The sequence below is a fragment of the Anabas testudineus genome, chromosome 12 (genome assembly GCF_900324465.2).
Source record: "Anabas testudineus chromosome 12, fAnaTes1.2, whole genome shotgun sequence".
NCBI classification, from domain to species: Eukaryota; Metazoa; Chordata; class Actinopteri; order Anabantiformes; family Anabantidae; genus Anabas; species Anabas testudineus.
In genome coordinates this window covers 12537503-12557320 of record NC_046621.1, presented here as the reverse complement: position 1 = coordinate 12557320, position 19818 = coordinate 12537503, and the positions used below count along the sequence as shown (strand labels likewise).

Here is a 19818-nt window from a genome sequence, read left to right as displayed (position 1 = left end):
GAAAAATGGATTAAACAGCTCTATCAGGGAAAGTTCAGGGATGTGGAAAGACTATGGGGAAGTATATGCTGCTTATGACACCTGAAGCGTGTTCAGCGTAATAGAACATACGTTTCTTCAGTCTGTCTGTAGTCTTTGTTTGTTTGATCTGTGATTGCAGAAGTTAATCTTTTAATTTTTACATTGTTTTGACATGTCTTTAACTGACCACATCTGTAAATGTATACGTTACCAGTATCTATTTCTGTCACCAGGCATTCAAGGCCAGGAATCTTCCCTCGATGACAATCACTCTCCACAGGGTGTCTCAGAGACCTCCTCCCAGTGCAAAGTCAACCCCTACTCTGTGATTACCATCACTCCCCTGCATGTGCAGCAGCTCGAGCAGCTGCAGCATGGGCCCTCCTCTTCCACTTCCTCCCTAATGGAGCACAAGGAACATGAGGTCCAGGATATCCACCCTGGCTCTGTTGGCATCACATCAGGATACTCAGTCCCAGTACCTTGTGGATATGCAACTCCCTCTGGTGTACCGCTCATCACACCAGCTTACACCACACCCGTCATCATTCGACACCTCTCCATGGATGAAGATGGTAAAGTAGAGCCATAGCAGGGAGAAATCCTGTACTTATATCAAAATCAGAAGTCATAAAATAGTCACTGTAACAGTGTGTTTTTTAATTAGATTAATCTTTACAACAAAATTCTGTGGATATTTGTTGACTAGGAACCAGCCATGAACTAAACCATTAGGTCCAACCAGGTTCTTCTGTCATTCCAAGTCATTCTCTCCCCTCATTTCCTCATTTTCCCTTCATTTCGTCTCTGTACTTTCAACTAAGGAATTCAGACATAAGTTTCAAAAAGGTTCTGTAGACTATAAAACTGCTTCTGCTTTCTCATTATACACAAACCCAGAGATACAAGGCTATGCCATGTAAATGCCGTCTTAACTACTGCTGCTCTGTCTTCCTTCTTCTTGCTGTTTTTCCTAAATCCTTGCCACAAGGAAGTAAGGACTAAATTTAGCCCTCCCCAAAGATCTGTGTTGGCTGTGAGGATTTTCCGGTTTCCCTAAAATCTTGTACTAGTTCTGCTCAAGCCTGTGGCTTGGCACACTGAGGAGTATGATTACTCTATGATTATCTTACTTAGCTTACACCAGATTGAAATACTCAGATTCTTTATGAAGGTTTTGTTGGATAATGCAGAAAAATAATGTATAATTGTGCAGTGTTTCGTTTTTTGTCCCGATGGCCATGATATGCTTCAGAAAGGCATTTTGTTATGGTAATCTCTTTACCATGACGTGTTCTTAGGAAAAGGTTTATTATCATGGAATTTTAAAGTGGATATATGTGTAATTTATGGTGGCACCAAAGTCATGTTTACTGAATCATAGGACTTGGAGCTAGGAGCTGTTAAATCATCAGTGACATCTGGTGGTGGTTTATGAAAACAAACCAAAAATAAAACAGAAAATCTTAGAATTGATAGTTGTTTTTTTTAGAGTTGGTTGACATGCAGTGTGCGGATTTCTGAAGAAATGTTGTACAATTGCAAACATTTTCAAAATGTCATCATTTACATTTTAAAAAAATAGGGTTAAAGGCAATGTCATGTTTTCTTTCCTTCTTTCTTTTTTCAGTCACTGTGGTTGGAACTGGAAATACCCCTGTTGATAGGTGCGTGACAGAAAAAACATATCTCTAATGATTATTAAATGTTTTATCTTAAAACTAAGACAATTCAAGATAATGAATACGAGTAAAAACTTGCATATCAATTTTAAATCACAAGTAATGTGTGACTTGAAGCGAGTATTGGTGTAATGTAGTCACTTCTCTTGGAACATGTTAAAAGCCTGGAAGCAGTGTTTTGTATGAATTTTAACCTGTGGGTGTTCTGCTTGCTGAAAGCAGAAAGAGAGCATTGCAGTAGTCCAGTGTGGAAGAGATATAAGCACAGATGACCGTTTCTAGATTTCCAGATGAAAGAAAAGGGCTGATTTTGGTAATATTGATATTGACACTGACTTCTATCGATAATACATATTTTAATTCAGCAGCAAATTAAATTTTCTTTCTCGGTTATCTGACTAAGTGACAATGTAAACTTACTTTCATTCACAGACTTACATTTTTGTTTCCTTCCATGTTTTTCAAGTGTGTTTAGTGACGAGTATCCACCAATTAGAGAAGAGGATGCTTTGGCTAAATGGGCGTCAGATCCTGCCAACACTGCATGGATGGAAAGTAAGGAATGATATTTAATACGCACAGTATGTGCTTCTCAAAGATGCATTTATTATTCCCATTGAGTAAATACTGGCACTGTTTCAGGCCTTTGTACTTCCTTCTGTACAAACATTGCAGACCCTCAGGGTGCTATTATGTCTTTTTTCTTTTGACACAACTGAATTCCCAGACACTTCCTTCCCTGTTCTTTTGAGGAAGCAGAGCCTTGTGTATGCTTTTCTTTTAGATCCCCCTAACATTACATCCTGTTTGTTGTGTGAACAGCTTAGCTATCTGATACAGCAAATCATCTGTTGTAAATGTCTGCTTCTTGCTTCAGATCCAGATGAGGTGATTTATGATGATGTGCCCAGAGAAAACTCAGACTCCAACACAGGTTTGTTGAAGTTTTCTTTTTCATTTCATCACTTCACAAATTCACTGTCTCTAGTCTTAAGGCTGCCAACGCTGCTCACTTTCATTTCTGGTTTCCTTGTCTTTTTTAAAACTGGTATGTCTGAATTATTCATTTAGACTGTTGCATGAAAAATCGCATTAAATGTTATTTAAATGTTAAAACCTATTGTGAAACTTGTCATTTCAGTTGGTTTCCTTTTTACTTAATGTTAAGACAACACCCTATTGTATAAAGTAATTTTCGTTAAATGCTTTGGAATCGGAAAATGTAAAATCAGCACATTTCTCCTCTTCCCTGAAATTGTGCACAATAAGCTTTCCAAATAGTATTAATAAGCAGGCTATTTTGGTACTGTATGTTGGCACTGTGTTTATACAGCACATGATTCAAGTTTAAAACTAACATTTGATTTTTAAACTGATTTAGAATTTTATATTTTATCTGATTTGCTTTTTCATACAGATCCAGATGAGATGATCTATGACGATGTGGAGCTTGGTGAGGAGGATGGCTGCAACAGCTCCCTCGACAACGGCTGGAGCTCTAGTGAGTTTGAGAGCTACGACGAGGCCAGTGATGGGGAAGGTCGCTCTGAGAATGGCCTGCCCCATGCCTTCATGAGAGGGAAGCCGCCACAGAGGAAAACCCATGTGTGTATAATAACTACCCTCTCATTCAACGTACTCCTCTGTCAATATGTTGAATATGTGTGGGCAGGAAGATGAGAGCGGTGGATGAATCAGTGATGTTTTTGTTTGTTGTATATTTAGTAAAAATGCTCATATTTACACTTCTACACATCTTGTGCCCACCATATATTTATTTAAATGATGTGATAGTTTAAATTTCCTACTTGAACCAGTTTTGGCTCAACTTTTTCTTAATCTGTGGATACATTTCTTGTAGTTCATTTGTGTATTTGATGTGGAACTAATGGTCCATATGTTTCCACAGACCTGAGAGAGATCGTTTTGCCTTGTTATTGGCTTGCTGCACTTTGTAATATTTTGGCTTATGGTTTTGAGAATTTGACTTGAAAATAGACGTGAAATTAATTATTGCAGAAAATGTTTCAAAATGTCAGTGAATTTTCTTTAGAAAGAATCGGGCAGGAACAGTCCCCAAATTGGAGAGCGTTTTATCTGCATTTTGTACTGTATTATGTACATTTTCTCTGTTTAGTTAATGCACAAGATTTAAACTTTTGTTAAATTTGTCTGACATTAATGTTTGTAGAGTCAATGATCAGATTTTGGTTCTGTTATAGTAATATTATATTAAACCTTTACATAGAATTATCAAGGAATCTGAATTAGCGATACAAAAGAATATTAGATCTTGCAAAATGTTGTGTAAGTTTAGAGTTAAAAAAACGATTAATGTTTGAGCAAGGCAGGCCATGCTCTCTGGAAAAGTTAATGTCTTACCCTGATTAAAGGTTTAATGGGTGAAACCAAAGGAACGAGGATAGAGTCAGCAGTCTAGCAACAGACGTGGAAATGAGTTTATTTTTGCTCTAAGTTGCGAGCTCATTCCAAAACCATAACCAGTAATGCTTGCTTTGCTTTTGTTCAGCTCTCTCAAGACCTCACTCGCTTGAAAGAACACTATGAGAAAAAGATGAAAGATCTAATGGCAAGTACAGTGGGAACGGTAGAGCTGCAGCAGCTAAAACAGAAACACGAGCAGAAGGTAAACTACCTGAGGCTCCGCTCATCTGCCTCTGCTAGACAAGTAGTCCCAAACTTTTACCCTCAGTCTAGCTAACCCCTCAGGGCATCTGTCACTGAGTCAGTGTCTTCATCTTGCTCGGATGTGAATGAATCGTGGTGATGGTACTGGTGATGGGTTTGCATACAATTCATTTGCCCCCTCATCCGCTACACTGACCTGTCTTGTTATGTGTTTGCGTATTGGAGGCTGTAAAGCTTAAGATGTATCCTTGAGTAACAGTTATTAAATTCTACAGTAAACTGAGACCCCAGCTCACCTATTTTAATATTTTATTAGCCATTGATTCATGTTTTTGTTGGCATCACAGAAAATAATGGTGGTATTTACTCCATCTTGTAAAAGTAAACAAAATGCTCACGTAGTGAAAATAAAACTTGGCATCGCTGGCTGACTGATGGAATGGTTTTCTTTCTTATACCAGCGTTTCAGCACAGGGCCTTCATCACAGTAACAACCAGTCTTGCCAATTTTTTACTTCATTTCTGCATTAAGAGAAATTTAAATATATATTTATATACAGCTCCGTATGTAAACATGTCAGTTTTAGCTGATGTCCCAGTTACTGTCATTTTCTGGTCAGCTCTGCTTTCCTGTTGTCTTGTATCACATGATCTGCCATTTATCTTTATCCCTACCCTAACACAGCTTTTGTCCTGCTTAGCTCAGTTCAGTAACTTTTTAGCCATAGGATTAGACAAAGAAAACTAAACTTCACCTTGGATTGAAATTCTCGACACATGGGAACAAAATGCTTTGTTACTTTTTCAGTATAGATAATAGTGTTTTGTCTCATGCAAGATGCAAAAACTGGTAAAGGCAGCTAAGGAAGGGACCAAAGATGGGCTTGAGAAAACCAAGGCTGCAGTGAAGAAGGGACGTTCTTTCATCAAAACCAAGTCATTTTGTCACGGTATGTAATCCTTCAAAGATAGTTTGCCTAAATAGCTAAATCTCTTTAGCTATGCACAGCCTCTCTAAGCGAGATCAGAGCTGCACTTGTCTGTCCCTTCAGCGTGTACGGTAGTCTTATTTACACTTAGCTTTATGGAGCTTTGTTTGTTTTCTCTCAATGGTTTAGAGAGGAAGTCGGCCTGTTTTGAGGATGAGGAGTCTGAACTCTTCATTGAAGTGGATTGTTTTAATGTTGAGCCAGTGCTAAGTCCAGCACCAGAGGGTCTATCACAGCAACAGGTAATGAGCATGCACTTCAGCTTTTCTCCAAAATGTTGGAACTTTTACTTTGTGAATTTGCTGAAAACTGTGGCAAATGCCTGAAGACCAGTGGTCTGGTATTTTTTTATCTACAGATGGTGAGACGATGTATATTGGGATCTATATTGGAGAGTGAGAAGAACTATCTAGATTCACTGAAGAGGATATTAGAGGTATGAAAGTAAGGCTGCAGTGATTACCATATCCACTTTGAAGTGTTTTTTTACTACAGTTCACATTTTCTGTTTGATCAGCAATATGAGAAGCCCCTGTCCCAGATTGAACCGCGGCTGCTAAGTGACCGGAAACTGAAAATGACCTTTTATCGTGTCCGTGAGATCCTGCAGTGCCACTTCCTGTTCCAGATTGCCCTGGCAAGTCGTGTAGCCGAGTGGGACAGCTTGGAGATGATTGGAGATGTTTTTGTGGCATCGGTAAGCTGGGGTTGTTTTTTGTTTGTTTGTTAGAACACAGCAAGATTGTCACCGGAGGCATCCGGACTTTATAACTTCTCTGTGCAATTTAACTTTAGGAGAAAATTTAGAACTAGAAGAAGAAGAAGAAAAACCTTAATAAAACAAAATGAATAGAAGATAAAATTTCAGTTTATTGGGCCTTCAAAATACTACAGCTTTTTTAAATTTAAAGTTTAAATTAATACATACATTTAATTAACCTCATATCTTTCTGAGATATTAGTCTGAATGGATTAATTTCAGTCACCTACTGAGAATATCACACGTTTGAATAAAAGCGACTGTAAATTCACAGTAAATCATTATAAATCGACCCATAAGAACAGAAAAATTGTTGGTGACACCTGTGTCATTGTGGGTTTCTATGGGTTAAAAGATCAGACCAGTCACCACAAATAATTACACTAACTGTTTTCTCCCAAAATCCTCAGTTTTAAATGATAAAATGCTTTGCTTGCCTCTTCCATACAAAGCAACATGTACTGTATGCTGTGAGTTTTCTGATGCGACACCACTATCTGTATAATGATGCTATTTCCCCGTGCCTTCAAAAAACATTTCTGTTGCTTTACAGTTCTCAAAGTCTATGGTGCTGGACGCCTACAGTGAGTATGTGAACAACTTTAGCACTGCGATGGCAGTAGTAAGGAAGACGTGTGCCTCCAAACCTGGCTTCCTGGAATTTCTCAAGGTTTGAGAAACACACAAACACAAATCACACTGATCTTCTGTTGCAGTGTGAAAAGTGTGACATGAATATTGTTCTTGCATGGCGATCTCTTATTTTGGTAAAGATGCACATATGTTTCATTATTTTTATTCTGTTACATTTCAGTGTAAAGACTTTTCAGTTCACTGAATTGATTTCTTGCTGTAGATGGAAACAGGAAGAAAACCACATTGCTTCAAATACAGAAAATAATTTCATCATAAAAAGGCTGGCTAAATATAAAATATAATATAGCTCAAGCATGTTTTAATAATCTTTCATCTGTAGTTTTCAAGTTTTCAACATGTACTCTCATCTGCAGCATCGTCAAGATACCAGCAGTGACAGAATGACCTTGTATGGGCTGATGATGAAACCTATTCAGAGATTTCCACAGTTCATTCTGCTTCTTCAGGTATAATGAACCCTAATATAAGGCTGTTTTGCATTTGTCCCTCTATCCCTTAGATGGGGGAGAGTGGCAGCGTTCGCATTGGCCAGATCGCCAGTCTGCCAGAGAGCAAATACAGAGAATGACATCCATTCATGTTTGTAATCTCAAGAGAGTTAAATACGTGGAAGAAACACATGCAGTCATGATGAGGATATGCAGACTCCAGCTGGCAGGTTTAAATCTTCTTGTTATGAGATGACCACTACACCAGCGTGTAGTGGTCAACTTCTTTACAGTTAGGTGGAATAAACAGAAAACAGTGTAGCATATACATTCACCAGCAGAGGGAGTACCATACACAATAGTCAAGGTGGTTTGTTTTGCAAGGACTTACCTCAAGGGAAGGCAAGAAGATTGCTCTGAGGGGAAATGGTTTCCTCTTGGTTGCTTTTAATCCTGCCCTGGTGTATTTACTTTACCTTTCTCTGTCTCAGACATCTCAGACAAAATACTGGGTAAAGCTTGAGTGTTGATTTTATCAGGAGTTGTAATTTGTATTCATTCTGTTACTGAATTCCCTTCTGTCATGATGGTGTATGCTATTTAAATAGAAAATAATTGGGGAGAAGAGAACAATGTCACTGTTCATAATGGTAAATTTAGGGGCAGTTGCACAGTTCCCCACTAATGAAACACTGGGAAATATAAGTCATTGTGAATGGTTGACTAATGTGTGACTTCTCTGTGCATCCTCATCAGGACATGCTGAAGAACACACCAGTGGGTCACGCAGACCGTCTGCCCCTACAGATGGCCCTCACTGAACTGGAAACGCTGGCAGAGAAGCTCAACGAGAAGAAGAAGGAAGCTGACCAACGTTGTGAGATCCGTCATATTGCAAAGGCCATGAACGAACGCTACCTCAACAAGGTGTGCCTCGTCATACATGTTTGCAATTTTGTTCTACATTCTGATTAAGTAAGTGGTTAAATTGTGTACAAAAAATAGCTGGTGTATTGTTCTTTGTTCCAGTGTGGGTGGGCATCAGGCGTTTGAGCTTCCCATTTCCTAACAAGTATTCTCCTTGCTGAATACCATATTTGTAATGCATGGCTTAGTACAACATGTGCACACTACACCAGCTTTCCCCAAGGTATAATTATTTGTCTATCTGCAGCCACCCACTCTAACATCTGTGTAGAATTGTGTGTTTACAGGATACTCTACATAGGCAGAGGAGTTCTGGTCCGCATAGCCTATAATTGTTCAGAGTCACTGCTGATAACCATATATTACATGCTAGTATCCAGTGTGGGTGGTTTCACCCACACTGGATACTAGCATGTTATATATGGTTCACATTAAGCTTGTGTTGTACATTACATTGTCAAAATATGACTCTGACTTCTCACTCCTATCTCTTAGCTTCTGAGCAATGGCAGCCGCTACCTGATTCGCTCAGACGACATGGTGGAGACAGTCTACAATGAGCGCAGTGAAATCATCAAAACCAAGGAGCGACGCCTCTTCCTGCTTAATGATGTGCTCATGTGTGCCACACCCAATATCCGGTAAGTGTGACCTCAAACCAGGCCTGCACTTAATCTGTCGTTAAATATGCACCTTCCACTGTACTTGGGAGTTATGTAATAAGTATATCATATCAATACCTTTTTTCAGTTTTAGAAATTAATTGTGTATTTTTGTTCTAGTATTTAAAGATTACTTCACTTACTGTAAGGATTTCCAATCAACTCTAAAAGTCGTAAAGTGTAGTAATCTCATGTAACAATCTCAAGTGTAGAGAAAGTTAGCAAAAAGCTGGGGTGGCTTTTGACCACACTGAGTCTGGATTTGGACCAATTTGTACCCAGGCTTGCTATATAATCAAGGGATGAAAAGTCCACACACTGCCTCCGCAATATGTGCACTGACTTGTACAAAAATGTGGTTATCTAGATGAGTGATATTTAACTGCTCTTGGGTTTCAAACATGCCACCACTGATTCTGGTGTTAATTTTGCTCTTTTCGCACTTTTACATCGTCTCACATTCAAACCTTTTCCTCACACAGCGATATCTAAGATACGGACATATCATATCACTTACATTGCCCTCTCTCTTCATTCTGCTCTGTTCAGGTGTCAGGATGGCAGTGGGAGTGGCAGTGGCAATGTCCCACTCGACCAGAGGTTCCTTCTAAAGTGGAGCGTGCCTTTAAGCTTTGTTGAGGTGCTAGAGTTTGGATCTAGTGAGGACATGTCTGACAACAGCCGCTACCCTACACCCCATTCTGGCGAGAAGGTGGTCATCAACGCTAAGCCAAGTAATGAACCACAGTGTCATATTCTGCTATTTTAAAGTTCATTCAGTCTGTCTGTCTGCTGTTCATCTATTTTTAACCCAGGGACAAAAGGTCTTTTAAAAAGGTGAGCTTAATTAGACAGTACCAAGTAGTTGGGGACTTATCCCTGTATAGGCCACAGGGATTTGAGACACTGGAAAAGCAGCCAGCAACTGTTGTCAGATATCTGTTCATAAGGGATTATTATTAAAATGTTGCTCTCTCTATTAGGCTTAGCCTTGCAAAGAAATAGAACTGAAGTGAACAAACAAATTGACTTGCATAGTTTAAATAAACTAAAAAAACAAAAAAATTCTCCATTACAAATACATAAAAAATAGGTAATTACTCTTTGCTGGATATTTATAGATGTTTCAAAAATAGTGTCAGTCCTGCAGGGACCATATAGCCACTGAATATGTTTCTTCCTTCTGCAGTTCTCTGGTTTGCTGCCTTCCAAGTCCAATGATTTCAGACTTTCCACTGGGTTCTCCACTGTCACAGACAGCTGCTCAACCACTTTAGAAAGGCCAGATCAGACAAACAAGAAGCAAAAAGAGGGTGTATGATTTTGTGGTCACAGCTATGCAGTTGTTATTCTGGTATCTACATTTTTATGTGTATGTGTTTGTGCTGAGCTGATGGTAGTGTACATTGCTGGGGAGTTAGAGCGCTTTGATAATATATTATTTCTTGTCTGTCAAAGGTTATATGTATTCAAGCTTGGGTCAAATACTCTTTCTTCAGTTGCCAATGGTATTGGGCTGGAATTACTATTACTGAGCCCATCCACTATCTCTTGCACTCTCTCTCAGACTCAATCTCCTTCTCCCTCTAATCTAACATCTGTTATTCTGTTACATAAGGCTTTTGCTGCCAGGTGCCATTGTGTTGAATTAATCTCCTGATAAAGCCTGTGACGATGCTCTGTTTTGCAGCGTACAGTGCAATAGTTTAATGTTTAATAAAAAAAAACATTTCTTCAACTGTAAATACAATAAAATGCTCATGTTATTGGTTGTCCTGCTGTGTGAGCTTGTTCTGCAGGTGACAGAAAATTAATAGCTTAAATGGACCCTTTGCACATACACACTTTCAGCTTCCGAATTTTCCTCCTACCACTTCCAAATAGTTCATCTTTTCCTTTATCTACCTTTTGTAACCTCTTCCTTTTTCTACCACCTGTGCCATATTTGGTGCCTCTCTTGTGCGCTCATCTCCCGTGAAGCCACCTGTTGTTCTCTAATACTTCACTGATATAGAGTACATGTACAGTTCACCCATTGCATGAGTGTACGTAACAGATGGCACACACAGACCTGAATAACATCTGCTCTGGCTGTGTGGCTTTCCTAGAGCTGCAACTGACAGTCTCATCTTTACCCAGCGTGATGGTACTGTGAACACTTTTCCTAAACTCCTGAGGCAGGCCACATGCGTGTCGGTGTATTGTTTTGCTCTTAGACATACAGTATCAGTCAATCAAATTAGATGATGTAGAAATAGATTTTTAAATGATGATGATTGTTAATTGACCACAATGCATCTAAAAGAACTGCTGGTTTCATTTCCAGTAGTGAATTACTGCATTAGCCTCAGGTTTTTATGTCTTTGTAACAGTGTGTGTGTTTGTGTGTGTGCATAAAAATATGTGAATTGTCCAGGAACTGTTAACAAGTGGAAACAACTGTTTCTCGGTCCACTGTGTTCAGCCAAAGCAGCTCAGTCACCAGTCTGCAAAAGGCAATGAAAAGACTCTCCAATGTATGATGTCACCTCTTTGCATGTCTCTCTGCTTAGTTCATCTCTTCTCTACACTGCATAGTAATCAGACCACCGTGCAGACTGGTCATTTAGAGTTACATTTCCTGCTGCTCTCAAAATCAGTATGTAATTTGTAGATATATTGCTTTTCTGTAGGAGCGGTGTAATTGCTGGGATGACTGATCTGCTTCTGAAGATGTTGTCAGGCCAGTTTAGTCAGAAAACTCTTGGCATTTGGCACTCACACAAAGAACCATTCAGGAAGTTGGATTTGGGTTGACATGAGGTACTCAGTGCCAGTCTAGTGTGGGGCAAGGCTCAATTCAATGATGGTAGGATTATTATACTATACTTACTTCTGTCTTATTGTTTATATTATTAAATAGGATAATATAAAGTTGTTGTTTTTTTTATCAAATCCTTATTTATAGTTTTATTTTTATGTACATTTATTGAAAGCAGAAGGAGGAGGGACTGCAAGCTCAAGGCAGAACTCTACAGAACTCTATTATAGACAGATCACAGAAGAATTTAGATTCTGCCTTGATGTGATGTGATTTGGTTTGATTTAAATCATATACAGGGCCTGGTGGTCTGGTACCGTAGGCTAAAGGTTGGCATCCCAGCCCAAAAAGGGGACACATGCTACAGAGCATGCTCTACTGTGGTGGCCCCTGAAGGGACAAGCTGAAAGCAGCCATTCTTCTCTCACTCAGAATGCCGAAATCAAGTAATATTAATTAACACGGCAGTAGAGTAAATAAACACAACTTATAGTATTGCAGAGTGACTGATTTGATCTACACGATAAGAGAAGAAATCAAAATGAATATGAGGAAAAACCAAAGCCAAACACACCACAATGTGTTGTGTTGTGTGCAGGGTTGCTCACAAAACAATGAATTTCTCGTTCTACAAAAAAGCTCTTGTGTATAAACTCAGAGGGGAACATTTCAGAGTAAGTCTCTTGGAGACCACCTACAAATGTGACATTTGGCAATCACAAACCTGCGTGAAGTGTCTCCTGAATGCTCAGTCAGTGAGACTTTCAGGAGAGGATTGGGCTAGGTTGCCATGGAGTTGCAGCAGCAGCCAAACTTGATGGGCTATTGAAGAAGATGAGGAGATGGAGGGAAAGGGGGAAGAGAAAGCAGAATGACAGAAGCAAACAGAGTTGACAGCATTTTAATACCAGTAATTCTGATGCAGTTTAACATCTTGTTTTCTCCAATAATACGTAAAAAATGCATGTACCGTACTGTATGCAGTATTTTTTATAGTTAGCTGTGCAAGGGAAGAACAGAAGATGTGATGTATGCTGTCATGCAAAACCAAACAATATTTGGTGCGTGTGGTCTCCGAAAGATAAGCTGAGCTTATCGCCCAGTGTTCTTGTGAGTGAACGAGCACACTGGAAGAAATCACTGCCAAGTTTGCAAATCTGTCAACGCTCTGCTCCCTGGAGGAAAGTGATTGATTGCTTTTTATTGATCTTTGTCTTTGTTAATCTAATTTTAACTGCATCTCTCATAAGATTGCCCCCGATGATTGCTGTTTGTAACATTATATAAGTCGACTGCTGTCCTTGCTACCCGTCATTATCTTATACAGTTTTTTTTTTTTGTTGTTGTTGTTGTTGTTATTTTTGTTTTCTGGCTCACATGAGGACTTTAAATCTATTAATATATTTGGGTTTTAACAGTTGTGAATTGTTTAAAACAAAAAATAATATTCTTCAAATATTTTGTTCTTGTGTTTTACTGTGTAGACAAGCTGTACATGGGCCCTGGTCATTTGTACCAAGATCTGCAAAACCTAATCCATGACCTCAGCTTAGTCAACCAGATCTCCAACATGATCAGCAGCCTCAAAGGAAACTACCAGGTACCGAATAACTGCAAAAAACACAGGCACCTGAGTTAAAGTCACACCATTCACACTAAATACATTTCTAGCCGTTTTCCTTTGGGGACATTTGATGAAAATGCACATAAACTTTACATCTAATCATAAACATGATACATAAACAAGTTGTTGTGAATAATTGATTACTTGTTCATGTAATTTTGACAAAAAATATCTTTGGGAACAGTTAAAGTATTTATTCATATTCTTGGAAGTTTGACAAAAGTTGACATAGGACCCTCAAATGTCCTGTGTGGGCTTGAGGCAAATAATGTTTAAGCTGTGGAATGTGCCAGCTTTGGCAATTTCTCTCTAGGAGACTAGGAGTCTCTAATGTCTTGATTTCCACCATTCCAACCTGTCACATCATCTTGCCACACACACACACACACACACACACACACACACACACACACACACACAAGCCTGTCTGTGCTGTTGGGATGGATGTTTAGTTTCTAGAGCAGCAGTGTGTGAGACTGTGTTTGTGCTGTGCTGGTAGGTCTGTCAGAAGCAGAGTGGGAGGCAGAGTAACACAGGAGCTCTCAGAAAGACATGTGTCCTAGAGACGGAGTGAGGGAGAGATTGATGGAGAAAGGGAAGGGGGGAAACCAAGAGGCAGTATGAGCTGTACACTGCCAACCATCTTTTTTCATTTAATTTGGTTACTGACAGCACTGTAAATATGGACACATACTGAATGTTTTAGAAGGTTTATTTTGGAAATATGTAGTAAATTGTTGAACTATTATAGTGTCAGAGTTGGTGTTTGCAAATTCTATTTTTGAGAAAACTCAGGCAATATTACTGCTAGAGTTTTTTAATCATACCGAGTTTTCTATAAAACCATATAGATTCATCATCAATATTGAACCACTTATACTGTATGAGGAAATGAACTCTGAATGATAAGAAAATAGATACAGGAATGCAAGTAGGTGTTAAGTTGTGTGCTTCTGTGTGGGCTTTGTTTACAGTGACAAGTCTTTCTGATTTTCTTGTTACTACGTAGATGACAGTAAGAGCTCTTGGGATGAGCCTTCATTATTCACTTAAGTTTAATGTCTTACAGTGAATGTGGTACGGTTTCTTTGTGCTGAAATCCTCTTTTGTACATTTTCTTCTTTTCTTCCCCCATTTTGTTTTCTCCATTAAATATTGCTTTGTTGCTCCTTGTCCCTTTCCTTTCTGTTGTTTTGTATATAGAATGTAAACCCGATTGTGGCCCAGGACTGGGTGTCTGGTCTCCAGAGACTGATACTGAAGAAGGAAGAAGAGATCAGGGCAGCTGACCGGTGCAGAATCCAACTCCAGCTGCCTGGCAAACAAGACAAGTATATTTTTTACACACATACTGTATAATCACAATTCTTTAGCTTTAATTCCTCTGTCATACAGACAGCACGTGGAACGGTTTAATAGTCTTTAGTCTGAGTCCTCACCCCCTAAAGTGTCATGTTTATCCTAGGTTTGCTTTTATCCCCTTTTACCCTGCTTTTTCATTCTGTCCTCCTAGGCTCACTAAATACTATATCTTAGTGTTGTTTTAGAGTGTTAAAACATACGTGAATAAACACATTTCTCCATAAACTCTACACTAAGGCATGAATTTCACAGGAGGAAATGTTCTCCAGTGTTTGCAACTGGGGTCTCCCCAGTGCTACAGCTGCTCCTGAGCAGAAATGCTCATGCCGCACATTTACACACCCTGTTATCGTCTGCACGTGGTCCCCCAAGGGTGCCCCTTGTTTTTGCTTTCTCACATTCACAGTTTCCAGAACTGCCTTTGCTTCTGTCTGTCTCGTACACGTCCATACTGCGTCCCTAATCCCTGCAGCATTTAGCTGGTGAGATTATCCAAGGGTACTGTATGTTTGGAAACACAGCTGCGCCTCTCTCATTCCTCCCATAAGCCATAAATATCAAAATACTTCTCACCATCAGCCAGTGACAGGAGTAATGCAGTTCATACAGAAACCTCTCCCCTTCCTTCCAAACACACAACACAACAAATAGACCCACATAATGTACATAAGCTGCTGAGAGAAGTGATAATTGACATTGACATCTATTGCTTTTCTGTCACATGCTGTCTAGTCAGTCAGGATTGAATAGGCAGACATGAGTTCCCCCTTGTCTGAGATTCAGCCTAAATAGAGCTATTTAATTTGATCATATTGGGATAGTTTACTATTAAAGATGTTAATCAGTGAGCTGGTGTGTCTGCACCAATATTCAAGCATTACCATGAACGCTTGTATAGGGAAATTTTAATGCAAATTCAACTCAGTGGTTTTCCAAGTGTTGACACATCTCGCATTACATTAATCATTCCATGCAATCTTGTTAAAGTATCTCCGATGTTTGGCTTGAAAACAGTTCTAACAAGGTTTAGTTCATTATCTCTCTGCAATATAGAACTTTTTGAAAGTTTTGTGTAAATATTAACATTCAGCTTTACTTAACATGATCTGTAGCCGTGGCCTTAAATTAGAGGGAGTTACATTTTTCCTTTTGTGTATAATGGATGTATTATATGAAAGTAATGTAGTTACCATTGTGTTTCTTCACTCTGACTCACCAGACTCACAACACACAGTAATTTATTGTCCATTGTCATAAAAGGGGCAGTTGTGAATTGTGACCTTCTTCCCAGTGAGTTATTATTTAATGATGTAAAAGAAATAAAAGATCAACTGGATCTTAAAAGAATGTTGAGCATTTTGAGATCATCTGATATAGATATAATGCTGCATTAAAGATCAGAATTTAATATTGTATTATAATTTGTGTTTTTCCTCTCCATTGGCAGGTCGGGTAGACCCACTTACTTCAGTGCAGTGTTCAATACTCTCAGCCCCGCCATCAAACAGTCATGGATCAGTAACTTGCAGATGGCTAAGCTGGCACTAGGTACAGTAATTGATCATATGTGCATGCAGTATGACATTATTTTATTTATGTATGTATTTTATTTATAAGTGTTTATGTATCAAGCTCTTTTAACCATTACCTATTCAAACATAATTTACTACTAGTTATTGTTGTTGTTGTTAATATGACTAAACTACAATTAATTACAAGCAAGATGATTGTTTTTATTTTTACCATGTGACATATGGACATATTTAAAATGCTGGTGCTGTACATTTCTCAATAAAGTGCTATTTGTGTGTTTTGTGTAGAGGAGGAAAACCTGCAGGGCTGGTTCTTTGCAGAGGATGATGGGAATCAGATCAAAAAGCAGAAACATCCTCTCTTGCTTCGACAGATGCCTGTGGTCATGTCAAAGCTGCAAGAGTTCAAGGTAAGACCTTTTTCTTTCATGTAATCTTCAAAACAGAGGAGACACAAACTCATGACATGGAGCTGGGCAGGCTGAGAAACATGGTTGGACATTGATGGGGGAGTCGGCTGGTTGGCTCGCTTGTTTAGAAAGTGGTGCTAGTAATGCAAAGGTCATGGGTTTGATCCTCCAGTGGGCCTGAAGGTTTGTTGAAATTGTGTGTAAATTAGAGCATCAAATGCACATGTCAGTAATGTCCAGTGTATGACCAGGAAATGATTTCCTGCTCAGAAGAGTCACATCTATCCATATTAATGTTATCTTAAATCCGCTATCTGCCATTTCACAAATGCCAGATTCTTCTCTGGCATACAAAACTGTAGCATTGTCCGCCAGCGTTATGGTACCAATATAGCTAAAGGTTGTGAGTTCAGTCCCTGTATGAGTCAGACGGTTTTAAATTAATTTGGCTGCATACCATTAAATGATGCTGATATATGGATGAGACTCAGACTATACTACATAAATGTGTAATATCTACATACATTTTTGTCAACCCTTCCATCTTTGTATGAGTCTGTGTGTGTATCCTCATGTTATTAAGTGCTATAGGAAGAGTTGATGCAAATATTCATCTGGCGTCTTCCTATACCACCTTCTATTGTGTATTTCTGTTCCATGTCAGGTGGAGTGTGCTGTTCACAACCCAGAGCCCCACATCAACACAGAGAGCACAGCAGACTCTCCTGCTGTTGGTCATGGATGTGTCTGGGTGAGACAGTTTTTCTTTGTCCCTTGGAAGAAATAGTCCTGTGCTAGTGTACATTTTGACAATTACTCATTACAGTCATGTGAGATTCTTTCACTCGATGTGAGAACTAAATTTGGAGTTTAGGTGAAGCCCATTCATCTGCCTCATTGCTGAAATCTAGGTCTTCTACATGGGAATTTAACTAAGTGTGCTGAGTACACTTTAGAAAGTCTGTTTGCTTTGAAGTGCTGGTTTTCACCCTAATTCTGATGGCAGAGCAGATGGTACACTTTGGTTGTTTATCTATATCTACATCTATATCTACATCTATATCTCTATATAGATATATAGATATAGATATAGATATAGATATAGATATATGAGTGTCTAATGTTCCCTTGAGAAAGACAATCGGGGTTTGAAAATGTACAGCTTCGCTTTTACCGTGATTGTAGTTACTACTAATGCAGTGCTTTTGACCATTAGAGAAATCCTCAGATCTGTCAAAGAAATAAGGACTACTCCATTATTACTCCTGTATTTCCATTTTCAGGTTATAACTAAAGAGGGGATTTTCTTTAAATTGTCAAATGTTTTTTTAACATAGTGTTACTGAATGTCTTGAGTTACATTATTCAATTCAATTAATTTCAGTTTTATTTGAATTGCACCAAATCACAGCAGAAGTCATCTCAAGGCACTCCGTGTTTGAGGTTTAAAGACCTTACAATATAAAACTTCAAACAGAATTATATGGAAAACCCCACTTGAGCAAGCAATAAGTGACAGTGGAGAGGAAAAACTGATCTATACTTGGTAATGCTTTCATGGCTGGCTATATTATTAGTAATTCACATAGATCATCCTTAAAACAGCTAAGTTTCTTTATTTTTCTTCAGGTTGCAAGTTGCACTAACCAGATGGGCCAAATTGCTATAGTGGCCATGCACAACTCGAGCCCAAAGGTGACTGAGTGTTTCAATGTAGAGTCTCGTATCCTCTGTATGGCATATGTCCCTGCCGAGCAAATGCAGGAGAATGGTGAGCAGGCCTCTGACGACAACCATCTGCCTCCAGCAAAGGCCAGTGAAACTCCCAGTGTCTGTCTGGGCATGGAAGATGGCAGGTAAGAGACGTTTTCTCAGTTTGCAGTCTACAAGAAGTAAAGCAAAATTTTGACAAAGACATTTTTATAATACTTCCTAAAAATTTCCCCAGTTGTTTCTTGGAAATGTTTTGTTTCATGTTTGTATTTGGAGCACAGTGTTATGACCGCATGATGAAATATCAGAATCGTACATGGCAGCTATATGAATGTTTATCAACGTAACACTTGCTTAGTTATAACTTTAACTTCTTTTCTTGTCCTGTTTGTAGCATCATTGTATACAAGAGCAGCCAGCGCTCCAAGAAAGTTCGTCTCCAGCATTTCTTCACCCCAGACAAGTCCACAGTCACCAGTCTTGTCTATAAGAAACACTGTTTGTATGCTGGCCTGGTCAGCGGCTCTGTGGCAGTATACTCCAGATCACAAGGTGTGTGTGTATGTGTGTGAGGAGGAGATGGACTTGTGAATTTTTGTAATTCTTGTGTTATATCCTCAGAATTCTGCATTTGTAATGATTGTTGATACTCTTAAATAGCTATAATTATGGCAATTACAAAGTTAAATAACTGTTATTGTGCAAAATAGAAACGCATTCATTGAGCTAATTAGATTTTGTGTGTAGGCAGACATTGTTTACTCTGATATTTAGTCTGCACTACTTCTGAATTTTGACAGTTTAACCATAATTGGCCATATATAGTGAATAGGAGCACTGTTTCTGACTTCATGTCTTTGTTGTTGGAGTTAGCAACTTGTAACACACTAATGCTGGTATTACTGAACAAAACAAGTTAGCAACACTGTGTAGTTCAGGTTCAGGGGTCTACTCTGCTCTGTGTAGAGGTTCTGTATCTATTTACTCGGGTGTCTGGGAGAAGCTGGTCTGTTAGTGGTGACCTTCCCCTACATATGTGCACAGACACAGTAGGACCTGGGCTGCACTCTTCTCACAGTCTTTCACATTCCCTGTTTTGTTCCGTCTCTCATTGGCATTCACAGAAGTGTAGACAGACACATTCATCCTCATTTTTCTTTCTTTCCTTTCCTGGTTTTTTTTTTTTTTTGGTCTACTTTTTAGCTGTGTCGTGTGACATGGGTAAAGATAACTACATGTTTTGGAACACAAGGAAGCACAATCCTTGTAATCCTTGGCTGTCAAACGTAAGTATGGGTGTCATTATCATGTGATGCCACCACTGTTTGAGGAACGTTTCATTATCCTCCATAAGACTAAATTTGATTTCCAACCTCTTTAAGAAAGCTTTGTTCTGTTAAGTTTGTCTGTTAGGCCTGAAATAGACTGAAGACAGAAAACACACTTGCAACAGTCGAGCTACAGAAGAAATTGGAACATTAAACATGTTTACAGCCAATTCAATAATGTCTGTTGGCAGACTCATTACTGTTGTTAACGCATGTCGCCAGCACAGTGTTTGCTACTTTCAACCTTTTGTTTTAACTGAATGTTTCATTAGCT

The 19818-nt window shown here is 38.9% G+C and overlaps 1 protein-coding gene across 3 annotated transcripts in view; it reads left to right on the top strand.

Moving 5' to 3' along the window:
- Window positions 1–19818, top strand: part of arhgef10 (Rho guanine nucleotide exchange factor (GEF) 10) — a 43009-nt gene that overhangs the window by 11071 nt on the left and 12120 nt on the right. For 2 of the 3 annotated variants that reach the window (XM_026355257.1, XM_026355256.1), the window contains exons 4-25: window positions 255–596; window positions 1652–1688; window positions 2170–2258; window positions 2581–2637; window positions 3121–3308; window positions 4234–4350; window positions 5191–5302; window positions 5471–5583; window positions 5700–5777; window positions 5859–6038; window positions 6655–6771; window positions 7112–7204; window positions 7943–8113; window positions 8609–8754; window positions 9325–9509; window positions 13060–13175; window positions 14403–14530; window positions 16009–16109; window positions 16382–16503; window positions 17168–17254; window positions 18133–18359; window positions 18611–18768. In XM_026355257.1, coding sequence (XP_026211042.1) covers window positions 255–596; window positions 1652–1688; window positions 2170–2258; window positions 2581–2637; window positions 3121–3308; window positions 4234–4350; window positions 5191–5302; window positions 5471–5583; window positions 5700–5777; window positions 5859–6038; window positions 6655–6771; window positions 7112–7204; window positions 7943–8113; window positions 8609–8754; window positions 9325–9509; window positions 13060–13175; window positions 14403–14530; window positions 16009–16109; window positions 16382–16503; window positions 17168–17254; window positions 18133–18359; window positions 18611–18768 — 2964 coding nt within the window. The remainder of the gene's footprint in view (window positions 1–254; window positions 597–1651; window positions 1689–2169; window positions 2259–2580; window positions 2638–3120; window positions 3309–4233; window positions 4351–5190; window positions 5303–5470; window positions 5584–5699; window positions 5778–5858; window positions 6039–6654; window positions 6772–7111; window positions 7205–7942; window positions 8114–8608; window positions 8755–9324; window positions 9510–13059; window positions 13176–14402; window positions 14531–16008; window positions 16110–16381; window positions 16504–17167; window positions 17255–18132; window positions 18360–18610; window positions 18769–19818) is intronic. The other variant, XM_026355258.1, reaches the window with a different exon arrangement.